Genomic DNA, 26,935 nt, shown 5'->3' with positions numbered 1-26,935 from the left:
GAGCGTTAGGAAGATATGCCATTTCAGCCCTCCTTTACTCTTCCATGCAAAGTGATGGCCAGGACAGGGGCACAAGCAGGGCCTGGTTCCTCCTGTCCCGCCGTGAGGTGCAGCTGGAACTGGGGGATGCCAGGGCACAGGGGACAACATCTCGAAAGGGCAGGTGGACTGGGGTGGGGCAGCCATCAGTGGGAGCATTGGGTGGGCCACTCAATGTCACTGACAGTTTCCTGAGAAATTGAAAAGACGTCTGAATGAAAAGTCTCTGAATCTTCTGTCAGAAGGTTTCTGCCGCCCTCCGCCCAGATTGGTATCGGATCTCCTGGTGAACTGTGAAGATGTGGTCAGCCCATGCTTAATGGGCCGTTTCCCAGTTATCTCTCTGGCAGATGTCGAGGTAACACCTTTGGACTGTGAAAAGACTGTGGTATGCAAAGAGATGCCCTGGAACTGTTTCCAGGAATTCAGGGGTTTTTACATTCTACTGCAAAGTTTTAATACACACAATTTTAATCCACGAATTTAAAACTATGTATCTATTACAATAGCCGTGGACAAGCAACAGATACACTGAAACTGAGTGAAGAGGAAGGAGACTTGCAAATTAAATTAAAAGCTGAACAGAAAGTTTCTCTACTTTTCTCACTTAGTTCAACTTTTAAATGGCAAAACGTAGGAGTATATCAACTTTTTTCTAATAATTGTAGAATAAAGAAGATCAATAGTGTGTACTCCTGCTTACATAAAGTAAAGCAGAAGAAGCCATTAGACTAAGAAAAATTTTGCTTAGAAGAAGGCTGAGGCGACCTTAGGGGTAGGAGGAGTGGGGAGGCATGGAAATCGGGCCTGTGGGCACCACTCAAGGAGCATCCCCAGTCCGTGAGCAGCCCCTTGCTGTGGGTGTCCCAGCAGATGGAGTCCAAACCGAGCCACAGCGTGGTGGGGAAAGTGCCAGGGCAGTGAGCTGGGCGTAGCAGGGGCTCCTCCATCAGACTGGTCGCTGACAGGTGTGACATGTTGTGTGCATGTCCAACACCAGGCCAACAGCGGCCTGGCCCAGGTGTGGGAAGAGGCCAAGGATGTAGCAGAGTGAGACTGGGACTATGCAGGAGGCCCTCGTGTCTGCACACACTCGTGGGGGATGAGGCTGGCTCAGAGGGTTTCTGGGGTAGGTCTGTGGTGAAAAAAGGAGAAATGGGGAGCAGGGAGGAAGAGCCGGATGTCACTATGAGAATGCCATTACATCCCACAGGTGACATAGTGAGAGGAGGGCAGGAACAAAATGGTGATTCCTGATGACCACCCTGACATCTTTGGGACAAGAGGCACAGGAAGGACTGCACATCTGCCTGCTGGTGTTGTCCTGAATGTGAGCTCATTGCTGGGTGCACATTGCCCGGGAATCTCTCTCAGCTGCCCATGGGCATTCCCCAGTTCGGGTGGGCAAAGCTGCTCACCTCAGCATGTTTTTTGGGCCTCTGACAGGGACTGTCCAGCTTACCTACAGCACAGCAAGGAAGTATGTCTTCCAACACTGTGGATATTTTAGAGTTTTATTGCCAGCCCAGCTAAAACAAAATATTCTCTAGCTATTTCTACATCTTCATCATTCTGTCCTCTGGGTGGCCTGCTTAGGTTGACAACTCAGAGCGTATGCCTGGTCCAGTTCTGCTGAGTCACAACTTCTTCTTTGATAGCCTAAATCTTTGCATTACAATTCATTCACTTCTCCTCAAAAGGATACTTCTGAGCTTCTGTTGGGGGTTAGGTTTGTTCCTTCTTTCTCTAAAGAATTTTTTCCCCATAAGTTACCAAGGAGACCAAGTGTTGGATACTTGAGAGTACTTAACCAAAACAAAGAGGTGGACAAAGTTGGAAGGAGGAGATAACGCAGGTAAAGGACAGAGCTGGAGGCAGCTGCGGGCTCTTCTCTTCTTTTTTCGGCGTTCGGGGAGAGAGAGAACGGCTGCTGCTGGCTTGAAGAGTTTCACTGTGGCCAAAGGGATCCAGTCCTGGGAAATCTACTATCACCGGTTCGACCTGAATCCTGAGTTTTCTCTTTCACCCGCGGGAGCTGGGCCGGCCCTGCCTCGGCTTCGGCTTCTTCGGCGCTGCTCCTCTTGCTACAGTGTGACCCTGCACCCCCTGCCTGCCGGGACATCCTGCCCCTGCCTGCCGGGACACCCTGCCATCCCAGCTACCAGCCCGGGACTTTTCCACTGTTTCAGCTTGGTGCTCTGAGTGCTGCAGGTGCTGCAGGATCCTTCCTGCAGGGACACCGAAACCAAACTGCCCTGGGTTTTGTGAAACAAAGCCCTCAAGGTTCTTGGTACTGTTTTCGTTTGTTATTAACGCTGTAGTTGTTTGGTGGGGTTTTTTTGTGTGTTTGTTTGCTTTGTAATACATACGAGTAAAGAACTGCTATTCCTATTTCCCAAATCTTTGCCTAAGAGCCTCTGATTGTAAATTGATAATTGAAAAAGAAAAAAAAGGGGCGTGGGGGGGTTTACACTCTCCATTCCAAAGGAAACTTCAGTTGTTTTTTTTTTTTTTTTATTCCCTGGCAGATACCTGTCTTCACAAACCAAGACAGCTTCCCTACATCAACAATACTCTTAGCTAAACAGGGATCTAACAATGAATCTTCCTACAGTCTACAGTCCTAACTAAAAACGTCTAAGCTAAGAAAATCACAAAACATTAGATTTCCTATCTATGGCACAGTTCCTCATCAAATCCAGGGGATGGCTGAATCTCTGCCTAAACACCACACATCCCCCTTTCACTCTTCTGAGCTGGTGAAGCACAAAGTCTTCCTCAGGCGCAAGTGTCTCCCCTCCATTCTTCCTGCACCTGCTTGGCTGAGATGATCAGAGCAGCCAGGCTGGAGGCAGGCTCGCCTGAGGTCACAAATGGATGCTGCCCAGAGGAAAAACAAAAAAGAAAGGAACCATTACTTTCCAAGATCACATCCTCACGGGCTCAAGCAGGATTCCTCAGCTACGAGAAAGACACACAAAGAGTACCCAGAGGACCATCCACCCCTCCACCTTCCTGTCCCAGACCTGTCTCACCCAGGCCCACGTGGCCTACAGTCCTCTCCATCCCTTCAGACAGGTGCCCTCAGCTCACAGGGCTTTTTTGCTGCTTTGCTTTCTCTTACCTGCAGGAGCTCCTGGGCACACCAGCGCCAGTCCTCATCTGCCTGCAGGCAGCAGTGGAGGAAGTCGCGCAGGAGAGCTGAGTGGTGCCTGGGGTTTTGCAGTTTTGGGGGCCCATTTCTTTCTATCAGTTCAAAAACCTACAAAAACCAGAAGAGGACACTCTACCTGCTGCTTTTCTAGCCACAACAGCTCTCTCCACACACACCCCCTCTTTTTAAGATGTGCCTTACCCTGAGAGGGGGTTCCCTCTGGTAAGGAGCTTCCCCTTCCACCATTTCCAGCCCCATGATCCCCAGGGACCAGATGTCCACTTTGGGGCCGTAAGCTTCTCCTCTCACCACTTCCGGTGCCATCCAGCTGGGAGTGCCAACTCTGGAGCTGCACTTGCTGTGCTCAGGGGTGACCTGAGCACAGAGACCAAAGTCAGCTGAGGAGAAAAACAAACCCTGTCAAAGCCAGCTACCACTGGCAAACCAGGCAAAAGCATCACCCACTCCAAGCCTGACAAGGCCATTGTGAATCTGCCTGGAAAAGCAGCAGTGCTCTGCTTCCACACAGCGGTAGCCAGGGAAAGGAGGCACTGGCTGCTTCCAAAATGCCCTCACGATTCACATATTGTCCAAGCAGCACTTCTGGGCATTTGGCAGTCACCCAAAATATTCCCACAGCACATGCTGGGAGCAATGTGCCTGACCAGGGATACCCACCCAGTTTGACAGATCCGTCCATGCCCATGAGAACGTTGCTGCTTTTGACGTCTCTGTGGATGACTTGGCGGGAATGAAGGAAATGCAGTCCTTGCAGGCACTGAGAGAGAAAGGAGGGAGGGAAGGGTAAAAATCCAGGACTTGATTTCATCCCATAAGAAAGGAAAGGGCTTGATGAGATTGACAGCTTTCTCAGGGAGTTGTGAGCGCAGCATCATGGTGCTGTCAAGAGGATGAGCTTGCCGGAAACAAGTGAAACCACGTGAGTGAATGGGCATGAGTGTCAGAGGACAGAGGGTATGTAAGAGTGCAAGAGCAGACCTAAGAAGTGCAGGGTCAACGGCAGACAGTTCACTTCAGATGCTCTTTCTTCGTCTTGTGTCGTGACAGCAGCACCAAACCAAACCCGGGAGCAAGGAATCTCTGCTCTTCCTACCCACCAGTTGACAAAGACCATCCTGTGCAGGCCAGGGGAAGCACAAGCGGGATCCCTCACCTCCCGACAGATAGCGCCTATCTGTCCTTCCTCCAGGTACACTGCCCTGAGTACATCAAACAACGTGCCACCGTCCATGAACTCCATTGCTAGCCAGACTTCCTCATTGACCAGGTAGCTGAAAGAAGAAGACCATGGCATGGAGAGAGAGGAATGGGCACAGCTCAGTCACCCAAAGGCGTGACCCAGATTCTTGCAACTCTTCTCCAAGCTACATATGCCAGGAAAGGTTATTGCACGCCAGGCGCAACCTACTCCTGGGTACCGGGCACAAGTAGAGAAAACAGAAACAGCTCCATTTTCTGCCACTGGCCAAAGGGGTTTCTCATTTCTGGCTTGCACTATCTAAAGGAATACTGACATGAGAATACCCCAACCTGTCTAAGTAGGTAACAATATTGGGATTCCTGTTGTCCCTCATGACCAGGATTTCACTGACAGCCAGCTCCTCGGACATGTCCTCTTGAAGCATCATTTTCTTGATGGCCACCTAAAAGGACATTGAAGACCGTTAACTTGACAAGTTGCTCCTTGCACGAGATCACAAGGAAGACAGAGCGAGCGCTTGTGCAATGACGCAGCTGAGCCTTGCTACTAGGCAGCAGAACTTAGGAGAAGCACCAAAGCCCATCCCAAATGCACTCTACACACTGAGCCAAGTCTGTGCTTCAGAGGAACAGCCCCTGCTGTAGAGACGGAGAGGCCTCCCAAAGCTCCAGCCATGGCTCAAAGCAGCATGGAAAGCACCCCAGAGTGGCAAAATCTGCCGGTGGTGTTGGCATTTTACCTGTTGTCCTGTGCTGGTGTCAACGGCTTTATAAACAGCTCCAAACCCCCTAGAAAGAAAACGGCAGCAGAAAAAGCCCCTTAGTCCCTGGCAGTAAAAGCAAACCTATGCACGAGGTGTCCCCAGACTGCCTGCAGTCTTTAGAAAATGCCTAGCTGCAGCACCTCTGCAGGCAATAGCACATCAGCCTGCCAGCCCTCTGCCATGCAGGTGTCCAAGAGAACACCCAGGTGCAACATGAAGACCAAGGGCTGCTGCAGATCTCCAAGGAACGTGCCCAGTTAGCTCCTCACCAAACCTCAGTGGGGCTCTCTCTGTGTGCCTGTGTGCATGTATAGGTGCAAATGTTGGAGAAGACTAACTTTGAAAACACTGTCTTTGAGAGCTGTTTTCTGGCAGCTCTTGTGTGGCAAGCTGCTCTTCTAGGCCATAAAGCTTCGGGGGCAGGAAATCTGCCAGGTCCTGCTCCTTGCCACAAGCGAGACCTTGCCAGCATCACTTCGTCTTTGATGATGCCTTCTTGACTGCTCTTGACTGAGCAGTCCTGAGAGGTGGCAGGAGGTAAAGCCAGAGTCTGACCATGTTTGGAGCTTGCCTGACTTCCTGCTTGATAATTGCACCAGTGAAAGGCCCACGGTTTTGTACAAAAGCAAGTGTCACACTTACCCTTGTCCAAGTTCTTTAAGCAGCGTGTATTTGTTCTTTGGCTCGCCCAGACTCACGATACTCCCTGAAAGACAAAAGCAATGCATGACGCTCACTTTCAAACAGAGATGCCGCTCCCCAGACCATCCAAAATGAAGTCCCACTGTCAGGAGCTTGAGAACTCCCAGGGGGCATGGTCATTCGCTGAGTACCAGCCTTCTGCTTAGCCAAAAATATCTTTGCTTTTGTCTTTGGCACAGAAGGTAGCCCAGGCAGAGCCAAGCCAGGCCCAGCTGCCCTCAGAGGCAGCAGGAACACCCTGAGTGCTCTCTTGCTGCCTGAAAGAACAATAGCTTCTGTAGAGAGGCCTAAGTGCCTCTGAGACACTAAACCTAGGAGGAACTTCTGAGACAAGCAGACAACACACTGCTCTAGCAGACCAGAAATACACCAGACATACTCAGTTTCTTCAGGCTCTGCTCCTCCCTCGTCTCGGGCTGCTGGGGTGGGCTGCTGGATGAAGTGCCGGCAGCTGGGGGAGTGCCGGCTGCTTCAGGTGATGCTGCTCTGGCGGCATGTTGAATTGCAGAGTGCGAGTCGAGCTGGACAAGAAAGGATTGCCTGTCAGAAGGCTGGCTGGCACAGATGCTCCGGAGAGCACATCGCAAAAGCAAGGCCTTAGGAAGATGCTGTCTGCCACCCTCAGGCCTCCTCAGCTCACACGTTTTGGATGTCCCTTACTCGAAGGCAATGAGAAAATCCCAAGGGCTACTGCGATACAGCAGCTCATGGCCAGTTCCAGGCTACATTTTATCGGCTTTGCTGCAAGAAGACTGCAGCAAGGTTGCAATGATCAAGAAAGAGATTGGAGCAGGGTCCCAGAGCCTTGTTTCTTTCCTCCTCCTGAGTTCTCCTGAGCAATGAAATCATCCTTGAGTCGGCCCGGAAGTGTCTGACCCGAAGGCCAGAGCATGTCCCTTTTCTGATCTGTTTTACTGATTTCCCCTCGGTATTTCAGGCTTTAGGGAGCAGCTCTTCGGAGCTGCGTTCCTACCCTTCCAAGACCCACCTGCCATTTACAATGGGGAACTGTGTAGGATTCTCCTCACCAAACTCTGTTCTGATCACATGAAAGTGAAGTGCAGTCTCTGTTGAACCTGAAGCTAATTAGCCCATGGAGAGGGGTAGGTCCCCTCCAGGGGCCAGCTGTCTCCCAAGTATCCTGCAAAGCTGTGAACTATGTCTTTGGACTGCTCTGTCCACTGACCACAGACAGCCTGCACTGACACTGGGCACCAGAGACTCACTTCTACACAGGGAATAATTTCATGCTGCCTCTTGTCTGATCCCAAGAGACATTCTCGGGCCCTCTCAGCATCCCAGCAAAGTGATGCTTAAAAGTCAAAGTTCAGAAGCCATTAGCCAGGGCTCCGTGGCTTGGCTGAAGCAGCACTAGGTCATGGCAGACCCACAGCCCCCAGCATCTTCAGCCATGAGTACCAAGGCCTGGATCATCTGAAACTTGAAGCTTGGCCCTGCACCAAAGGCAGTGCCAGCCACAGGTGTCACTTACTGGCTCTGCACGTTCAGGCTGTGAAGGGACGGCAGCTGGAGTTTTGACGTTGTTATGCTCCTCTTCAGCCTCTTCCTCAACAAGAGAGGGAATCAGAGGAGGTGCTGACCCTGCTGTTGAGCCCTGCAGACAGATAGCAGTGAGAGAGACTGGGAACAGCCAATTCTTTAGGACCTGGTTCCTATTGAGCTAGCTAAGCACCAGGACTAAGGGGATATCATAGACTTTGATACCAGTGGGATTCTGAGTCATAAAAACCTTATAAAGATGGGTGAATTAGGTGGCACTCTATCTTGCTGTGCATTCCATCTTCCACCTGGGCTAGAATCAGCAAGACACCTTTTGGGCTGCCACACTTGGCTCCCACCTCTTGAGAGGTTCTCCCTTTGCTACTGCTGATGCCAAGAGCCATTTGGGCTTTCTTTCAGCCTCCCAGGCTGGCACTCAACATCCTATTGCAACAGGCCAAGCTCACACCTTGCTCCACACTTCTTACACACCAGCCAAGTCAGAGGTTCCTTTGCCACTCACCAAAGGACAGGCTTGTCTCCATCTGCGTGTGAGGTGACCTGCAGCGAGAAAGAGAAAAGGAACCAGATGCACTTAGAAAAGTGCCTGTAATGTGTAGTCCCACAGGACAAGTCAGTCTTAACAGAGAGCATTTCCCTTTCCCAACATCCCTCCAGGAGCAATAGTCCTTTCCCATAGCAAGCAAGAGAACAACCAGGACAGCATGCTAGGTTCTGCCTACGTTTGGGCCTCTTTGGCCAGGAGAGAAATGGAAACAGAGCCATGGAAATGCCAGTTGTTCTTTGACGGTCATGACTTCTGCTCAGCCCAAAAGCACGAGCAGCTTTTACCTCCTCTCTTTCCTGCATTTTATAAATTTTGGAATTAATTGCATGCACTAATTCCCACCAATTTGCTGAAGACGCTACCCCAGGAAAGCTTCACCTCAGGGCCACCTAGCTGTGGTGGTTCTCTGCAGAAGCAGCCTGGGAACAGCTCCTGCGATCAGCAGCAAAGCCTAACTAGTCTGGAGTTTGTGCTTCAACACCAAGGGAATTGCTATCTTGGCAAACCATAAATGGTCAAGTCAGACAGCCAAGGCTTCTAATGGCAGAATCTGGAGCAAAAAGATGCTTTCCCTCACTCCTGGAGAGAACCACAGGGTTTTTAGAGGTACTTCTGAGGATCTTTCCTTAGAGTCTGTAACTTGCAGGTTGAAGCAGCAAGCTGAGGAAATGACAGACTCCACTGCCGTGCACTCTCCACCCTCCCCCTAGTACAGACACCCCCTTTTGCAGCTGATGCTTTTGGCAGGAGCTTTAGCAAGGTGCTGGCACCTTAATGGCAATTTTCTTCCCAAATAAACTGGGTCACTACATGGGCATAAGGAGCAGAGTGAAGCAAGAGCCAGGTGATGATACCCCCAGGATAAACCTTTCCTTACGTGTCAGGTGGGTCAGGTAGAAGCCAGAATATACCACAGAAAAAACAGTGCAAACCACGGCACAGACTTGCCCAATCATTTAGCAGTGCTGTGCAGGTTTGCACACTGAATGACACCCAAAGGGAAAAACTCAGACTCCTGTCGCGGTGCAGGCCGTCTGCTGAGAGTTCCTTGATCACAAGGATCCTCCTGCACCAAGCGAGCAGAAGAGCTGCTCTCCAATAGTGAGGCCTTGCGCACACTGGGACAACGTTGTGCTGGCAGCACAGTGACGTGGCACTGCTCCCTTGACATCACAATAGCAGCCGCTCTGGCTTTGTTGCCGTACTTGTGCCCAGCAACCGAATCTTCTGTGCGGCTGATGCAGAAGAAAAGCCTGGGAAGTTCTCCTCAGTCATGAAACAGCAGAAAAAAAATGCTTACAGTCCATAATCCAGTGCTCAAAGCTTCCCAGGCTAGCTCAGAAAACAGTGATCCTGCAGGTCCCTCACCCCCGTGAGAACCCTGGGAAGGAACAAGGATGGAAAGAAAGCAAAGCAAACATGACTTCTGGTCCCCAAGGCCATGACTGAAAGCAAGTGCGCTTCTTCCAGCTGGCATCTTAGTTGGTTCTGAAGAGCCTAACTTCTACCATGATACTTAGGGGACAAAAGAAACAAATGGAATAAATTTCCAGGAGTATTGCAGTGTGCAGTTGCTTCTTGAGCACATAGGTGCGTGCTGACCCTTGCTCTGACTCACTTTGGAGCTTTGTGGCAGGGAGATGTTGGCTTATCTCCTGACACAGAGCTCCTCTCTTCTTCCCACTTGCTGTTTCCCTGACAAATTCACGTCAGAGAACATCCAGAAGAGCTGTCCAGTGATTCTTGGGCTGCCACAGTTTTGTTGTGTTGGAGCTCTGGCAGCCGCCACTGCTCTGCAATGCCCTGCAAATCTCGGGGCCCAAGGGAGGCCCCTTTTGAACAGACAAAAACCCGCAGTCTCACAGATGTTTTCCCAGGCTCTGTGCTCCCTGTAAGATTCCTTGCAGACTTTTGGATAGTCACATGCCAACTACTAAAATGCGATGCAGTTGCTCCCTTCCTTTGTAATATCCCAAGTTAAACCCAGGAGCCAGCTTAAAAGAGGAAAAATGGACTGGCCGGGAGAGGGGAAAAAGTGCATGCAACTCCTCTGGAAATCAACTCTGTTCACCTGTGGAATAACGATCCTAGGCTTAGCTCGCTTTCCTGGTCACACAGCACAGACACAGCCTTTGCTGCTGGACAGCACAGTGTAGTGTCTTTCAGGAGCTTTACATTGGGCTCTTCACACATGGGACGCTGAGGGTGGCATTTGAAAATGGATGCAATTGCTGAAAGGCTCAGTTCTACCTTGAAATTCTCTTGCTGAAAACCTGGAGTAGTTACCCAGGCGAGTTCCCTCAATTTGAAAGCATCTCTTTTTCCCCATTTCCTAGGCAGCTCACATCAACCAGCCAACTGTAGGGCTTAGTGGAGGACGAATGACACTTTAGGATGGAAAGCCAAGTGTAGGGCGTCAGACCCCCTTGAGTAGAGCATTTGGGTGCCCCAAAGGTTTAAGAGGGGAGCGTTAGGAAGATATGCCATTTCAGCCCTCCTTTACTCTTCCATGCAAAGTGATGGCCAGGACAGGGGCACAAGCAGGGCCTGGTTCCTCCTGTCCCGCCGTGAGGTGCAGCTGGAACTGGGGGATGCCAGGGCACAGGGGACAACATCTCGAAAGGGCAGGTGGACTGGGGTGGGGCAGCCATCAGTGGGAGCATTGGGTGGGCCACTCAATGTCACTGACAGTTTCCTGAGAAATTGAAAAGACGTCTGAATGAAAAGTCTCTGAATCTTCTGTCAGAAGGTTTCTGCCGCCCTCCGCCCAGATTGGTATCGGATCTCCTGGTGAACTGTGAAGATGTGGTCAGCCCATGCTTAATGGGCCGTTTCCCAGTTATCTCTCTGGCAGATGTCGAGGTAACACCTTTGGACTGTGAAAAGACTGTGGTATGCAAAGAGATGCCCTGGAACTGTTTCCAGGAATTCAGGGGTTTTTACATTCTACTGCAAAGTTTTAATACACACAATTTTAATCCACGAATTTAAAACTATGTATCTATTACAATAGCCGTGGACAAGCAACAGATACACTGAAACTGAGTGAAGAGGAAGGAGACTTGCAAATTAAATTAAAAGCTGAACAGAAAGTTTCTCTACTTTTCTCACTTAGTTCAACTTTTAAATGGCAAAACGTAGGAGTATATCAACTTTTTTCTAATAATTGTAGAATAAAGAAGATCAATAGTGTGTACTCCTGCTTACATAAAGTAAAGCAGAAGAAGCCATTAGACTAAGAAAAATTTTGCTTAGAAGAAGGCTGAGGCGACCTTAGGGGTAGGAGGAGTGGGGAGGCATGGAAATCGGGCCTGTGGGCACCACTCAAGGAGCATCCCCAGTCCGTGAGCAGCCCCTTGCTGTGGGTGTCCCAGCAGATGGAGTCCAAACCGAGCCACAGCGTGGTGGGGAAAGTGCCAGGGCAGTGAGCTGGGCGTAGCAGGGGCTCCTCCATCAGACTGGTCGCTGACAGGTGTGACATGTTGTGTGCATGTCCAACACCAGGCCAACAGCGGCCTGGCCCAGGTGTGGGAAGAGGCCAAGGATGTAGCAGAGTGAGACTGGGACTATGCAGGAGGCCCTCGTGTCTGCACACACTCGTGGGGGATGAGGCTGGCTCAGAGGGTTTCTGGGGTAGGTCTGTGGTGAAAAAAGGAGAAATGGGGAGCAGGGAGGAAGAGCCGGATGTCACTATGAGAATGCCATTACATCCCACAGGTGACATAGTGAGAGGAGGGCAGGAACAAAATGGTGATTCCTGATGACCACCCTGACATCTTTGGGACAAGAGGCACAGGAAGGACTGCACATCTGCCTGCTGGTGTTGTCCTGAATGTGAGCTCATTGCTGGGTGCACATTGCCCGGGAATCTCTCTCAGCTGCCCATGGGCATTCCCCAGTTCGGGTGGGCAAAGCTGCTCACCTCAGCATGTTTTTTGGGCCTCTGACAGGGACTGTCCAGCTTACCTACAGCACAGCAAGGAAGTATGTCTTCCAACACTGTGGATATTTTAGAGTTTTATTGCCAGCCCAGCTAAAACAAAATATTCTCTAGCTATTTCTACATCTTCATCATTCTGTCCTCTGGGTGGCCTGCTTAGGTTGACAACTCAGAGCGTATGCCTGGTCCAGTTCTGCTGAGTCACAACTTCTTCTTTGATAGCCTAAATCTTTGCATTACAATTCATTCACTTCTCCTCAAAAGGATACTTCTGAGCTTCTGTTGGGGGTTAGGTTTGTTCCTTCTTTCTCTAAAGAATTTTTTCCCCATAAGTTACCAAGGAGACCAAGTGTTGGATACTTGAGAGTACTTAACCAAAACAAAGAGGTGGACAAAGTTGGAAGGAGGAGATAACGCAGGTAAAGGACAGAGCTGGAGGCAGCTGCGGGCTCTTCTCTTCTTTTTTCGGCGTTCGGGGAGAGAGAGAACGGCTGCTGCTGGCTTGAAGAGTTTCACTGTGGCCAAAGGGATCCAGTCCTGGGAAATCTACTATCACCGGTTCGACCTGAATCCTGAGTTTTCTCTTTCACCCGCGGGAGCTGGGCCGGCCCTGCCTCGGCTTCGGCTTCTTCGGCGCTGCTCCTCTTGCTACAGTGTGACCCTGCACCCCCTGCCTGCCGGGACATCCTGCCCCTGCCTGCCGGGACACCCTGCCATCCCAGCTACCAGCCCGGGACTTTTCCACTGTTTCAGCTTGGTGCTCTGAGTGCTGCAGGTGCTGCAGGATCCTTCCTGCAGGGACACCGAAACCAAACTGCCCTGGGTTTTGTGAAACAAAGCCCTCAAGGTTCTTGGTACTGTTTTCGTTTGTTATTAACGCTGTAGTTGTTTGGTGGGGTTTTTTTGTGTGTTTGTTTGCTTTGTAATACATACGAGTAAAGAACTGCTATTCCTATTTCCCAAATCTTTGCCTAAGAGCCTCTGATTGTAAATTGATAATTGAAAAAGAAAAAAAAGGGGCGTGGGGGGGTTTACACTCTCCATTCCAAAGGAAACTTCAGTTGTTTTTTTTTTTTTTTTATTCCCTGGCAGATACCTGTCTTCACAAACCAAGACAGCTTCCCTACATCAACAATACTCTTAGCTAAACAGGGATCTAACAATGAATCTTCCGACAGTCTACAGTCCTAACTAAAAACGTCTAAGCTAAGAAAATCACAAAACATTAGATTTCCTATCTATGGCACAGTTCCTCATCAAATCCAGGGGATGGCTGAATCTCTGCCTAAACACCACACATCCCCCTTTCACTCTTCTGAGCTGGTGAAGCACAAAGTCTTCCTCAGGCGCAAGTGTCTCCCCTCCATTCTTCCTGCACCTGCTTGGCTGAGATGATCAGAGCAGCCAGGCTGGAGGCAGGCTCGCCTGAGGTCACAAATGGATGCTGCCCAGAGGAAAAACAAAAAAGAAAGGAACCATTACTTTCCAAGATCACATCCTCACGGGCTCAAGCAGGATTCCTCAGCTACGAGAAAGACACACAAAGAGTACCCAGAGGACCATCCACCCCTCCACCTTCCTGTCCCAGACCTGTCTCACCCAGGCCCACGTGGCCTACAGTCCTCTCCATCCCTTCAGACAGGTGCCCTCAGCTCACAGGGCTTTTTTGCTGCTTTGCTTTCTCTTACCTGCAGGAGCTCCTGGGCACACCAGCGCCAGTCCTCATCTGCCTGCAGGCAGCAGTGGAGGAAGTCGCGCAGGAGAGCTGAGTGGTGCCTGGGGTTTTGCAGTTTTGGGGGCCCATTTCTTTCTATCAGTTCAAAAACCTACAAAAACCAGAAGAGGACACTCTACCTGCTGCTTTTCTAGCCACAACAGCTCTCTCCACACACACCCCCTCTTTTTAAGATGTGCCTTACCCTGAGAGGGGGTTCCCTCTGGTAAGGAGCTTCCCCTTCCACCATTTCCAGCCCCATGATCCCCAGGGACCAGATGTCCACTTTGGGGCCGTAAGCTTCTCCTCTCACCACTTCCGGTGCCATCCAGCTGGGAGTGCCAACTCTGGAGCTGCACTTGCTGTGCTCAGGGGTGACCTGAGCACAGAGACCAAAGTCAGCTGAGGAGAAAAACAAACCCTGTCAAAGCCAGCTACCACTGGCAAACCAGGCAAAAGCATCACCCACTCCAAGCCTGACAAGGCCATTGTGAATCTGCCTGGAAAAGCAGCAGTGCTCTGCTTCCACACAGCGGTAGCCAGGGAAAGGAGGCACTGGCTGCTTCCAAAATGCCCTCACGATTCACATATTGTCCAAGCAGCACTTCTGGGCATTTGGCAGTCACCCAAAATATTCCCACAGCACATGCTGGGAGCAATGTGCCTGACCAGGGATACCCACCCAGTTTGACAGATCCGTCCATGCCCATGAGAACGTTGCTGCTTTTGACGTCTCTGTGGATGACTTGGCGGGAATGAAGGAAATGCAGTCCTTGCAGGCACTGAGAGAGAAAGGAGGGAGGGAAGGGTAAAAATCCAGGACTTGATTTCATCCCATAAGAAAGGAAAGGGCTTGATGAGATTGACAGCTTTCTCAGGGAGTTGTGAGCGCAGCATCATGGTGCTGTCAAGAGGATGAGCTTGCCGGAAACAAGTGAAACCACGTGAGTGAATGGGCATGAGTGTCAGAGGACAGAGGGTATGTAAGAGTGCAAGAGCAGACCTAAGAAGTGCAGGGTCAACGGCAGACAGTTCACTTCAGATGCTCTTTCTTCGTCTTGTGTCGTGACAGCAGCACCAAACCAAACCCGGGAGCAAGGAATCTCTGCTCTTCCTACCCACCAGTTGACAAAGACCATCCTGTGCAGGCCAGGGGAAGCACAAGCGGGATCCCTCACCTCCCGACAGATAGCGCCTATCTGTCCTTCCTCCAGGTACACTGCCCTGAGTACATCAAACAACGTGCCACCGTCCATGAACTCCATTGCTAGCCAGACTTCCTCATTGACCAGGTAGCTGAAAGAAGAAGACCATGGCATGGAGAGAGAGGAATGGGCACAGCTCAGTCACCCAAAGGCGTGACCCAGATTCTTGCAACTCTTCTCCAAGCTACATATGCCAGGAAAGGTTATTGCACGCCAGGCGCAACCTACTCCTGGGTACCGGGCACAAGTAGAGAAAACAGAAACAGCTCCATTTTCTGCCACTGGCCAAAGGGTTTTCTCATTTCTGGCTTGCACTATCTAAAGGAATACTGACATGAGAATACCCCAACCTGTCTAAGTAGGTAACAATATTGGGATTCCTGTTGTCCCTCATGACCAGGATTTCACTGACAGCCAGCTCCTCGGACATGTCCTCTTGAAGCATCATTTTCTTGATGGCCACCTAAAAGGACATTGAAGACCGTTAACTTGACAAGTTGCTCCTTGCACGAGATCACAAGGAAGACAGAGCGAGCGCTTGTGCAATGACGCAGCTGAGCCTTGCTACTAGGCAGCAGAACTTAGGAGAAGCACCAAAGCCCGTCCCAAATGCACTCTACACACTGAGCCAAGTCTGTGCTTCAGAGGAACAGCCCCTGCTGTAGAGACGGAGAGGCCTCCCAAAGCTCCAGCCATGGCTCAAAGCAGCATGGAAAGCACCCCAGAGTGGCAAAATCTGCCGGTGGTGTTGGCATTTTACCTGTTGTCCTGTGCTGGTGTCAACGGCTTTATAAACAGCTCCAAACCCCCTAGAAAGAAAACGGCAGCAGAAAAAGCCCCTTAGTCCCTGGCAGTAAAAGCAAACCTATGCACGAGGTGTCCCCAGACTGCCTGCAGTCTTTAGAAAATGCCTAGCTGCAGCACCTCTGCAGGCAATAGCACATCAGCCTGCCAGCCCTCTGCCATGCAGGTGTCCAAGAGAACACCCAGGTGCAACATGAAGACCAAGGGCTGCTGCAGATCTCCAAGGAACGTGCCCAGTTAGCTCCTCACCAAACCTCAGTGGGGCTCTCTCTGTGTGCCTGTGTGCATGTATAGGTGCAAATGTTGGAGAAGACTAACTTTGAAAACACTGTCTTTGAGAGCTGTTTTCTGGCAGCTCTTGTGTGGCAAGCTGCTCTTCTAGGCCATAAAGCTTCGGGGGCAGGAAATCTGCCAGGTCCTGCTCCTTGCCACAAGCGAGACCTTGCCAGCATCACTTCGTCTTTGATGATGCCTTCTTGACTGCTCTTGACTGAGCAGTCCTGAGAGGTGGCAGGAGGTAAAGCCAGAGTCTGACCATGTTTGGAGCTTGCCTGACTTCCTGCTTGATAATTGCACCAGTGAAAGGCCCACGGTTTTGTACAAAAGCAAGTGTCACACTTACCCTTGTCCAAGTTCTTTAAGCAGCGTGTATTTGTTCTTTGGCTCGCCCAGACTCACGATACTCCCTGAAAGACAAAAGCAATGCATGACGCTCACTTTCAAACAGAGATGCCGCTCCCCAGACCATCCAAAATGAAGTCCCACTGTCAGGAGCTTGAGAACTCCCAGGGGGCATGGTCATTCGCTGAGTACCAGCCTTCTGCTTAGCCAAAAATATCTTTGCTTTTGTCTTTGGCACAGAAGGTAGCCCAGGCAGAGCCAAGCCAGGCCCAGCTGCCCTCAGAGGCAGCAGGAACACCCTGAGTGCTCTCTTGCTGCCTGAAAGAACAATAGCTTCTGTAGAGAGGCCTAAGTGCCTCTGAGACACTAAACCCAGGAGGAACTTCTGAGACAAGCAGACAACACACTGCTCTAGCAGACCAGAAATACACCAGACATACTCAGTCTCTTCAGGCTCTGCTCCTCCCTCGTCTCGGGCTGCTGGGGTGGGCTGCTGGATGAAGTGCCGGCAGCTGGGGGAGTGCCGGCTGCTTCAGGTGATGCTGCTCTGGCGGCATGTTGAATTGCAGAGTGCGAGTCGAGCTGGACAAGAAAGGATTGCCTGTCAGAAGGCTGGCTGGCACAGATGCTCCGGAGAGCACATCGCAAAAGCAAGGCCTTAGGAAGATGCTGTCTGCCACCCTCAGGCCTCCTCAGCTCACACGTTTTGGATGTCCCTTACTCGAAGGCAATGAGAAAATCCCAAGGGCTACTGCGATACAGCAGCTCATGGCCAGTTCCAGGCTACATTTTATCGGCTTTGCTGCAAGAAGACTGCAGCAAGGTTTTGACACGGTTGCAATGATCAAGAAAGAGATTGGAGCAGGGTCCCAGAGCCTTGTTTCTTTCCTCCTCCTGAGTTCTCCTGAGCAATGAAATCATCCTTGAGTCGGCCCGGAAGTGTCTGACCCGAAGGCCAGAGCATGTCCCTTTTCTGATCTGTTTTACTGATTTCCCCTCGGTATTTCAGGCTTTAGGGAGCAGCTCTTCGGAGCTGCGTTCCTACCCTTCCAAGACCCACCTGCCATTTACAATGGGGAACTGTGTAGGATTCTCCTCACCAAACTCTGTTCTGATCACATGAAAGTGAAGTGCAGTCTCTGTTGAACCTGAAGCTAATTAGCCCATGGAGAGGGGTAGGTCCCCTCCAGGGGCCAGCTGTCTCCCAAGTATCCTGCAAAGCTGTGAACTATGTCTTTGGACTGCTCTGTCCACTGACCACAGACAGCCTGCACTGACACTGGGCACCAGAGACTCACTTCTACACAGGGAATAATTTCATGCTGCCTCTTGTCTGATCCCAAGAGACATTCTCGGGCCCTCTCAGCATCCCAGCAAAGTGATGCTTAAAAGTCAAAGTTCAGAAGCCATTAGCCAGGGCTCCGTGGCTTGGCTGAAGCAGCACTAGGTCATGGCAGACCCACAGCCCCCAGCATCTTCAGCCATGAGCACCAAGGCCTGGATCATCTGAAACTTGAAGCTTGGCCCTGCACCAAAGGCAGTGCCAGCCACAGGTGTCACTTACTGGCTCTGCACGTTCAGGCTGTGAAGGGACGGCAGCTGGAGTTTTGACGTTGTTATGCTCCTCTTCAGCCTCTTCCTCAACAAGAGAGGGAATCAGAGGAGGTGCTGACCCTGCTGTTGAGCCCTGCAGACAGATAGCAGTGAGAGAGACTGGGAACAGCCAATTCTTTAGGACCTGGTTCCTATTGAGCTAGCTAAGCACCAGGACTAAGGGGATATCATAGACTTTGATACCAGTGGGATTCTGAGTCATAAAAACCTTATAAAGATGGGTGAATTAGGTGGCACTCTATCTTGCTGTGCATTCCATCTTCCACCTGGGCTAGAATCAGCAAGACACCTTTTGGGCTGCCACACTTGGCTCCCACCTCTTGAGAGGTTCTCCCTTTGCTACTGCTGATGCCAAGAGCCATTTGGGCTTTCTTTCAGCCTCCCAGGCTGGCACTCAACATCCTATTGCAACAGGCCAAGCTCACACCTTGCTCCACACTTCTTACACACCAGCCAAGTCAGAGGTTCCTTTGCCACTCACCAAAGGACAGGCTTGTCTCCATCTGCGTGTGAGGTGACCTGCAGCGAGAAAGAGAAAAGGAACCAGATGCACTTAGAAAAGTGCCTGTAATGTGTAGTCCCACAGGACAAGTCAGTCTTAACAGAGAGCATTTCCCTTTCCCAACATCCCTCCAGGAGCAATAGTCCTTTCCCATAGCAAGCAAGAGAACAACCAGGACAGCATGCTAGGTTCTGCCTACGTTTGGGCCTCTTTGGCCAGGAGAGAAATGGAAACAGAGCCATGGAAATGCCAGTTGTTCTTTGACGGTCATGACTTCTGCTCAGCCCAAAAGCACGAGCAGCTTTTACCTCCTCTCTTTCCTGCATTTTATAAATTTTGGAATTAATTGCATGCACTAATTCCCACCAATTTGCTGAAGACGCTACCCCAGGAAAGCTTCACCTCAGGGCCACCTAGCTGTGGTGGTTCTCTGCAGAAGCAGCCTGGGAACAGCTCCTGCGATCAGCAGCAAAGCCTAACTAGTCTGGAGTTTGTGCTTCAACACCAAGGGAATTGCTATCTTGGCAAACCATAAATGGTCAAGTCAGACAGCCAAGGCTTCTAATGGCAGAATCTGGAGCAAAAAGATGCTTTCCCTCACTCCTGGAGAGAACCACAGGGTTTTCAGAGGTACTTCTGAGGATCTTTCCTTAGAGTCTGTAACTTGTAGGTTGAAGCAGCAAGCTGAGGAAATGACAGACTCCACTGCCGTGCACTCTCCACCCTCCCCCTAGTACAGACACCCCCTTTTGCAGCTGATGCTTTTGGCAGGAGCTTTAGCAAGGTGCTGGCACCTTAATGGCAATTTTCTTCCCAAATAAACTGGGTCACTACATGGGCATAAGGAGCAGAGTGAAGCAAGAGCCAGGTGATGATACCCCCAGGATAAACCTTTCCTTACGTGTCAGGTGGGTCAGGTAGAAGCCAGAATATACCACAGAAAAAACAGTGCAAACCACGGCACAGACTTGCCCAATCATTTAGCAGTGCTGTGCAGGTTTGCACACTGAATGACACCCAAAGGGAAAAACTCAGACTCCTGTCGCGGTGCAGGCCGTCTGCTGAGAGTTCCTTGATCACAAGGATCCTCCTGCACCAAGCGAGCAGAAGAGCTGCTCTCCAATAGTGAGGCCTTGCGCACACTGGGACAACGTTGTGCTGGCAGCACAGTGACGTGGCACTGCTCCCTTGACATCACAATAGCAGCCGCTCTGGCTTTGTTGCCGTACTTGTGCCCAGCAACCGAATCTTCTGTGCGGCTGATGCAGAAGAAAAGCCTGGGAAGTTCTCCTCAGTCATGAAACAGCAGAAAAAAATGCTTACAGTCCATAATCCAGTGCTCAAAGCTTCCCAGGCTAGCTCAGAAAACAGTGATCCTGCAGGTCCCTCACCCCCGTGAGAACCCTGGGAAGGAACAAGGATGGAAAGAAAGCAAAGCAAACATGACTTCTGGTCCCCAAGGCCATGACTGAAAGCAAGTGCGCTTCTTCCAGCTGGCATCTTAGTTGGTTCTGAAGAGCCTAACTTCTACCATGATACTTAGGGGACAAAAGAAACAAATGGAATAAATTTCCAGGAGTATTGCAGTGTGCAGTTGCTTCTTGAGCACATAGGTGCGTGCTGACCCTTGCTCTGACTCACTTTGGAGCTTTGTGGCAGGGAGATGTTGGCTTATCTCCTGACACAGAGCTCCTCTCTTCTTCCCACTTGCTGTTTCCCTGACAAATTCACGTCAGAGAACATCCAGAAGAGCTGTCCAGTGATTCTTGGGCTGCCACAGTTTTGTTGTGTTGGAGCTCTGGCAGCCGCCACTGCTCTGCAATGCCCTGCAAATCTCGGGGCCCAAGGGAGGCCCCTTTTGAACAGACAAAAACCCGCAGTCTCACAGATGTTTTCCCAGGCTCTGTGCTCCCTGTAAGATTCCTTGCAGACTTTTGGATAGTCACATGCCAACTACTAAAATGCGATGCAGTTGCTCCCTTCCTTTGTAATATCCCAAGTTAAACCCAGGAGCCAGCTTAAAAGAGGAAAAATGGACTGGCCGGGAGAGGGGAAAAAGTGCATGCAACTCCTCTGGAAATCAACTCTGTTCACCTGTGGAATAACGATCCTAGGCTTAGCTCGCTTTCCGGGTCACACAGCACAGACACAGCCTTTGCTGCTGGACAGCACAGTGTAGTGTCTTTCAGGAGCTTTACATTGGGCTCTTCACACATGGGACGCTGAGGGTGGCATTTGAAAATGGATGCAATTGCTGAAAGGCTCAGTTCTACCTTGAAATTCTCTTGCTGAAAACCTGGAGTAGTTACCCAGGAGAGTTCCCTCAATTTGAAAGCATCTCTTTTTCCCCATTTCCTAGGCAGCTCACATCAACCAGCCAACTGTAGGGCTTAGTGGAGGACGAATGACACTTTAGGATGGAAAGCCAAGTGTAGGGCGTCAGACCCCCTTGAGTAGAGCATTTGGGTGCCCCAAAGGTTTAAGAGGGGAGCGTTAGGAAGATATGCCATTTCAGCCCTCCTTTACTCTTCCATGCAAAGTGATGGCCAGGACAGGGGCACAAGCAGGGCCTGGTTCCTCCTGTCCCGCCGTGAGGTGCAGCTGGAACTGGGGGATGCCAGGGCACAGGGGACAACATCTCGAAAGGGCAGGTGGACTGGGGTGGGGCAGCCATCAGTGGGAGCATTGGGTGGGCCACTCAATGTCACTGACAGCTCTGCACCAGAAGAGACCTCTCCGAGCACCCTCATTGATCTGTCTGATTTCTCAGTTGAGCAAGACTCTCCTGCAGCCAAAGAGATTGCACTTAGGGATACAAATCCAAGTGGCAGGAACCCAAATGCTCCTGAGCCACAGCTGAAGACCTGCATCTGCACAGGATCTTTGGGCTGCCCCCCTCCTCCTTTGGTTTTGCCTGCAAATGCCACTGCCCTTTCTGCCTCAAATAGAAGTGGCACAGCTGTGCAAAATCCTGTGGCCACTGGGCTGTATTGCAACGGCAGTGTGGTCTGGAGAGGATGAATGAAGAAGAGCTTTTCCCACTTTCAAGTCACACCAAGGAAGCCATATGCTGATCTTATTGACAGGGTGAGAAAGAAAAGAATCTTCCAGATGAGCTTAAACTTCAGAAACTTTATTTCTTTACAGTCCTATTCTATAATCCCACTCCACAATACTACTCTACAATCCCACTCTAAACTGGTTATGGAGATAATGTCGGATGTGATTGTTGCATTCATGTCTCCTTCTTCTTCTTCACTGAAATGATGTGCGGTGCCAGGGTGGAAATTGGCTTAGCTGATGTTACAAACAGATGCTGTCAACAGGAAAAAAAAAAACAACAAAAATCAAAGAACCATGACTTTCCAAGCTGAGTGCTTCACAAGATCAATCAGGATCCCTCTGGTTCCTAGAAAGACCCAGAAACAGGACCAACGGGACAACTAAAAATCTTAATAAATAGACACAAAGTAATGTGGTTATGTAGAAAGGGAGGGATTGTGATAGATAATAGGAAAATAACTTGTGTTTATCACGACACGCTGTACAAAACCGTATTTTTGAGTTTAAGGAATGCTTCATTCCTGGAAGGACTGCCTCTGCCAGGAATCTGGGAATCGCCCACTCTCGAGAGAAGGGAGGGAGGCACCCATGAGAGATGGAGCTAAGCACCGCCATCAGCGGTCGTTGGCCCGGTGATCAACACCTGATATCAATCTCATCTATCTCGTCAAGGATGTACATCTGAATACTAGATTCCGGTAAGCCCAGACAAAAGCCTATTCCTCCCTGGAAAAAACTATTCACCAGACCAGCGACCAGAAAAGGAACCAAATGAATATGCAACAAAACCAAAGAAACAAAGATGGACGAAGTAATCGGTTGTGCAAACCAGAAAAACTGTATAAAAGTAGACCCTGCACAGACTGAAATTGTGAACCGGGGGGGATTCGCTGCCAGAAAGGCTGGATCTGTAGTTCACCCGGTGCCGATTCCTGGCATCAGAACTGTATTTTGCTTGTGGCTTTATTGGAGTTTGGGGGTTTTTTTCTGTCAATTTTTAATAAATTCTCCTATTTTATGAAATAAGCTGATCATTTATAACAATTAGAAAAATGAAAGAAAGTTGTTGGTTCTAGGTGTTGTTATTTATGGCTTGGATTTGCTCTAGTTAATTTGTTGGGTGCTGCTGTGAGCTGGGACAGGGGCCAGGTTGAAGACCAGACCAAAAGGGAAGTAGGGTAAGAGGGGAAGGGACAGGGGACAGAAAGGTAGGCAGCTGGGAGAGAACAGAAGTTCCCCAGTACCGAGCCAAAGGGAAAGGGCACACTGCACACTCTGGGCTGGGAAAGCCAATAAAAAGCAGCATTCCATTGGAGCGGGTGTGTGTCTTCGGCTCTTGGGGAGCGAGATACACACACAGCCCAGGTGAATCCTTTCAAAGAAATAGTTCTCTTTTGCTTTGATGACCTTGTCCCCATTTAGTTTTATCTAAGAGTTGGCTCCTCTCTAACACCCCTCTCTCAGCAGCTCAGAGCTGCATTGCACAGTGTTTGCTGTGTGCCAGAGCACAAAGCAGGCTGGCCTGGTGCCCCGAATATTTCTGTAAAACACTCTGCATTTCACACCTTTGCTCTGGCTCAGAGCAGAACTCCAGGATTGAAGGCGCTTCCTCCCAGAGCTGTGTGAAGCACTGGCTCCTACAGATCTGACCTGCCAAGCTGTCACTGCCTCACGCTGGCCTCGGTTCCCCTGGCAGAGCTGCCGTGCCTGAAGGACGCTGCCCTGTGCTCCGGCCTGCGGAGCAGCCCGGCTCCCTCCCCCTGTGCCCAGAGTGCTGCACACACTGCTAACCTTTCCCAGGAGCTACAGGGCAGCCAGCAGAAGAGTAAGAATCCTCAGCCAGAGAACCAGCCCTCGGCTGCCATTTGCCTTTCTCTCCTCCTGTACAGACTCCAGACGGCCGATGCTACCTGTCTGTGCTGTGCCCAGCTCGGCTACGCTTCCCCTCCGGAGCAGTCAGCTGCCAGTTGGGCTCTGAGAGAGGAGCATTCGCCCAGTCCCAGGCTACCAGGGCCTCCGTCCAGCCTGCCTCTGCCCAGGCTCAGGCTGCTCTGGCCTCTGCCAGGGCTCTGCTGGAGCTCCGCCCTGGGCAAGGCTGGGCCCGCTCTCACCTCACAGTCGCTGGCAGCTCTGCACCAGAAGAGACCTCTCCGAGCACCCTCATTGATCTGTCTGATTTCTCAGTTGAGCAAGACTCTCCTGCAGCCAAAGAGATTGCACTTAGGGATACAAATCCAAGTGGCAGGAACCCAAATGCTCCTGAGCCACAGCTGAAGACCTGCATCTGCACAGGATCTTTGGGCTGCCCTCCTCCTCCTTTGGTTTTGCCTGCAAATGCCACTGCCCTTTCTGCCTCAAATAGAAGTGGCACAGCTGTGCAAAATCCTGTGGCCACTGGGCTGTATTGCAACGGCAGTGTGGTCTGGAGAGGATGAATGAAGAAGAGCTTTTCCCACTTTCAAGACACACCAAAGAAGCCATAAATGTCACTTTGCACCTTTAAGAGACAACTGACAACTCCAAAGGAAATGCTGAGCTTATTGATAGGGTGAAAAAGAAAGGAGTCTTCCAGATGAGCTTAAGCTGCAGAAACTTTATTTCCCTACAATCCTATTCTATAATCCTACTCTACAATTCTGTAATCCTACTCTAAGATGGTTATGGAGATAACCAGTCTTCACGTGATTGTCACATTCATTTCTCCTCCTCCTTCTTCTTCTTCACTGAACTGATGGGCGGTGCAAGGGTGAACACTGGATTGACTGATGTTACAAACGGATGCTGCCCACAGGAAAAAAAAAAAAAAATCAGTGAAGCATGACTTTCCAAGCTGAGTGCTTCACAGGCTCAATCAGGGTCCCTCTGGTTCCTAGAAAGACCCAGAAACAGGACCAACGGGACAATCTGCACCTACAACTCCATATGAGGACCTTGGCATCACAGGCAAACCTGGCCCAGAATCCCACTCATCTCTTTATTCTGGTGTCTTCATCTTGATGGGACTTTTGCCCTGCCAGGGCTCTAGAAATGGTGCTTTCTGTCCCTGGGGTTTCTTCCTTTCAGGAAACTCCAATGTTTCACATGGGTCCCTCTCTTTGAAAGACAGGCACTGTGCTGATTCCCCCAGGGACCCAGAACAGTACCTACCTTTCCATGCCCTGCCCCTCCTGTGCTGGATGGCACCTTCCTTCCCAGCAGGGACAGCCGAGTGGCACTGGGTCCTGCACTTCCCTCTCTGCCACACAACCCAGCAGTAGCCCTGGGGCAGCTCCCATTGGCTTGACTGTGCCAGGCAGCAGATGGGTCTGGGACAAGCCACCCTCAGCTGTCCCTGTTTGCATGGCAGAAACCTCCAAGAGTGGAGTGGGGGGTACAAACCAGGGCCCCTCAGAGGCTCCCCACAGCCCCTCCTTCCCACGGCCAAATCTCTGACTGCTTGGCCGGGACTGGTTTCCTTGGGTTCCTCCACCACCATTTCATGCCTCTGCACTCCGCATTGCTCTACTTCAATTATTTGCCATTAGATAAAACCGAACATCCCACCAAATTACAAAACAGGGCAACAGAAACAGTCAGAGGACAGAGCACCTCTCCTCTGAGTACAGACTGAGAGACCTGGAGTTGCTCAGCCTGGAGAAGAATAGGCTCCAGGGAGACATTATTGCCACTTTCCCAAACTTCAAAGTGGCTTCTGAGGGAAAGCAGGACACCTTTTTTAATAGGTCCACTTCCAATAGGATGTGGGCTAATACTTTTAAACAAAATGGAGATCGAGTCAGAGTAGGTCTAATGACACACCCGTTTACTCAAAGCATGGCGCAACACTGGTACAGGTTGCCCCGAGAGCTGGTAGGTCCGTGGAACCATTCCAGGTCAGATGGGACAGGGCTCTGAGCAACCTGATCTCTTTTAAGATGTCCCTGCTCATTGCAGGGCACTTGGACCAGATGAACTTTACAGGTCCCTGCCAGCCCAGCCCACTCTAGGACTCCTCAGCGTCCTCATTTGAAAGCACCAAGTGTGGAAGTGAGGAGGAGGGGAGCTCATCTGATGCCTTGGACTTCAGTGGAGGAGGAGCCCATCCCTCGGACACTGTTTCACCTGCAGCCCCTTGGCATTTTACCTGCAGCAGCTCCTTGGCAGACCAGCGCCGCGCCTCGTCTGTCTGCAGGCAGCACCTCAGGAGGTCATGCGTCCAGGGTGAGAATAGCTTGGGCTGCCACAGCTTTGGTCTCCCTCCCGTGGCTATCAGGAGTTGAGGCTGGAGAAAATGGAAACACCAGGCTCCACCTGCTTCTTTCCCAACTGTTACTGCCCTCCCAGATCCCATTGTTTTAGCTCTGCTCTGCAGTGGCAGTTTCTGCCCTGGCAGAGCGGCAGAGATAACTTTCCTGTACCAAAAAACACCTAAAACCTCAAATCCAGATGCAGCCACAGATTTCCAACATCCAGCGGATCTTGCCTTGGCAGCTATTTCATTGACTGACCTAGTTAGTGGGAACTGCATGAGCAAAAGCATGTTTCCTTCCCTGAGGATTCACAGCAGCTTGACAGGCTTTTTGGAAGAGGGACTTTGCTAGTGTAACTAACCCTACTATCTCCAAGGGTTATTACATGAAAGGCATCTCTGCACTGCTTGTTGGTCCCTTACGCACAGCTGCCATAAAACGAAACTCATCAGGCCTTTTGTCGTGTTCCAGAAAACAATGGTAATTGGAAGAAAAGAAAGGAAATCCACCAGGCGTTCTTCAGGGAAGGAAACAAACGTTTGGAATCCCATATTCAACACAGACACAAAAAGATGCCTGCACAAAAGTTTTGGGATGAAAATGCCTGTTTGGGCACACAGGAGCCACCTGCAGCTCTGTCTCTCAGCAGTCTGCAAGTTTCAGCTTCTTTATGTGGCAAAAGGAAAGCTTTTCATGGTCAAATCAGAAGAAGAAGTGCCATTCCTATGATAACCCTCTGCTCATTTGGATGCTCGAGCCAATGCATTAATGGTGTGCCCAGCGCAGAAAGTGTTGGGCAAGTAAATGGGAAGTTTTGGCAGGCTCTCCGCATGACATCAGGCTCCGGCTTGGTCTCTGTAAAAACGCCTATCGCAACTCTAACAGCTCTGTGCTGCTGGCACTGAAATAGATGGTGACCAAAGAGACTTTGTTACTATCTTCTTCAATCCAGAGGAAAATTTCCAAGCCTAAACCAGCAAACATACTCCCCTTGAGTACAAATAATTATGGCAGCTTTCTTTCCTTTTCTCACACTGCCAGAGGTCACAAAGGGGGTTTTATCGTGTCCCTCTGCAGCTGAACTCAGCCACTGGACATGGTGGGGAGCTGGAGTCCTCAATGTCACTAGAACTGTGCAACCCAGTGCTGTCCCTGCTCCTACGGTAAGGGAACAGCGCCGGCGTCAACCGCACACCTTGGGTCCCAGCTCCAGGCACCTGACTGCAAGCCCATCGACTTGTTAAGGTACTGAGAAACAGCCAAGGGTCCGGCATACAATTCTAACTGCAGTCAGA

General features: G+C 50.6%; 2 protein-coding genes across 2 annotated transcripts in view; both read right to left on the bottom strand.

The window, feature by feature from the left end:
* Positions 1-2,545: 2,545 nt before the first annotated feature.
* LOC136289039 (serine/threonine-protein kinase PAK 3-like) lies at positions 2,546-9,223 on the bottom strand. Its single transcript, XM_066182505.1, has 12 exons — positions 9,154-9,223; positions 7,904-7,941; positions 7,373-7,495; positions 6,260-6,401; positions 5,821-5,884; positions 5,155-5,203; positions 4,745-4,857; positions 4,368-4,485; positions 3,872-3,971; positions 3,395-3,591; positions 3,164-3,301; positions 2,546-2,919 (listed from the first exon to the last, which is right to left on the bottom strand). The coding sequence occupies exons 1-12, from the start codon at positions 9,221-9,223 to the stop codon at positions 2,818-2,820; spliced, it is 1,254 nt and encodes a 417-aa protein (XP_066038602.1). The 3' UTR covers positions 2,546-2,817.
* Positions 9,224-12,979: 3,756 nt separating this feature from the next.
* LOC136289038 (serine/threonine-protein kinase PAK 3-like) overlaps positions 12,980-26,935 on the bottom strand; it is a 19,282-nt gene continuing 5,326 nt past the window's right edge. Inside the window, exons 6-17 of the mRNA XM_066182504.1 lie at positions 25,535-25,589; positions 18,328-18,365; positions 17,797-17,919; positions 16,673-16,814; positions 16,234-16,297; positions 15,568-15,616; positions 15,158-15,270; positions 14,781-14,898; positions 14,285-14,384; positions 13,808-14,004; positions 13,577-13,714; positions 12,980-13,332 (exon numbers count right to left, since the gene is read on the bottom strand). Coding sequence (XP_066038601.1) covers positions 13,231-13,332; positions 13,577-13,714; positions 13,808-14,004; positions 14,285-14,384; positions 14,781-14,898; positions 15,158-15,270; positions 15,568-15,616; positions 16,234-16,297; positions 16,673-16,814; positions 17,797-17,919; positions 18,328-18,365; positions 25,535-25,589 — 1,239 coding nt within the window. The 3' untranslated portion in view covers positions 12,980-13,230. The remainder of the gene's footprint in view (positions 13,333-13,576; positions 13,715-13,807; positions 14,005-14,284; positions 14,385-14,780; positions 14,899-15,157; positions 15,271-15,567; positions 15,617-16,233; positions 16,298-16,672; positions 16,815-17,796; positions 17,920-18,327; positions 18,366-25,534; positions 25,590-26,935) is intronic.

Source organism: Chamaea fasciata, unplaced genomic scaffold, assembly GCF_029207755.1.
Source record: "Chamaea fasciata isolate MVZ Bird 193981 ecotype frontalis unplaced genomic scaffold, bChaFas1.0.hap1 SCAF_4, whole genome shotgun sequence".
Lineage (NCBI taxonomy): Eukaryota > Metazoa > Chordata > Aves > Passeriformes > Sylviidae > Chamaea > Chamaea fasciata.
Note: the sequence above shows the minus strand (reverse complement) of the source record. Positions and strands in the feature narration are given on the sequence as shown.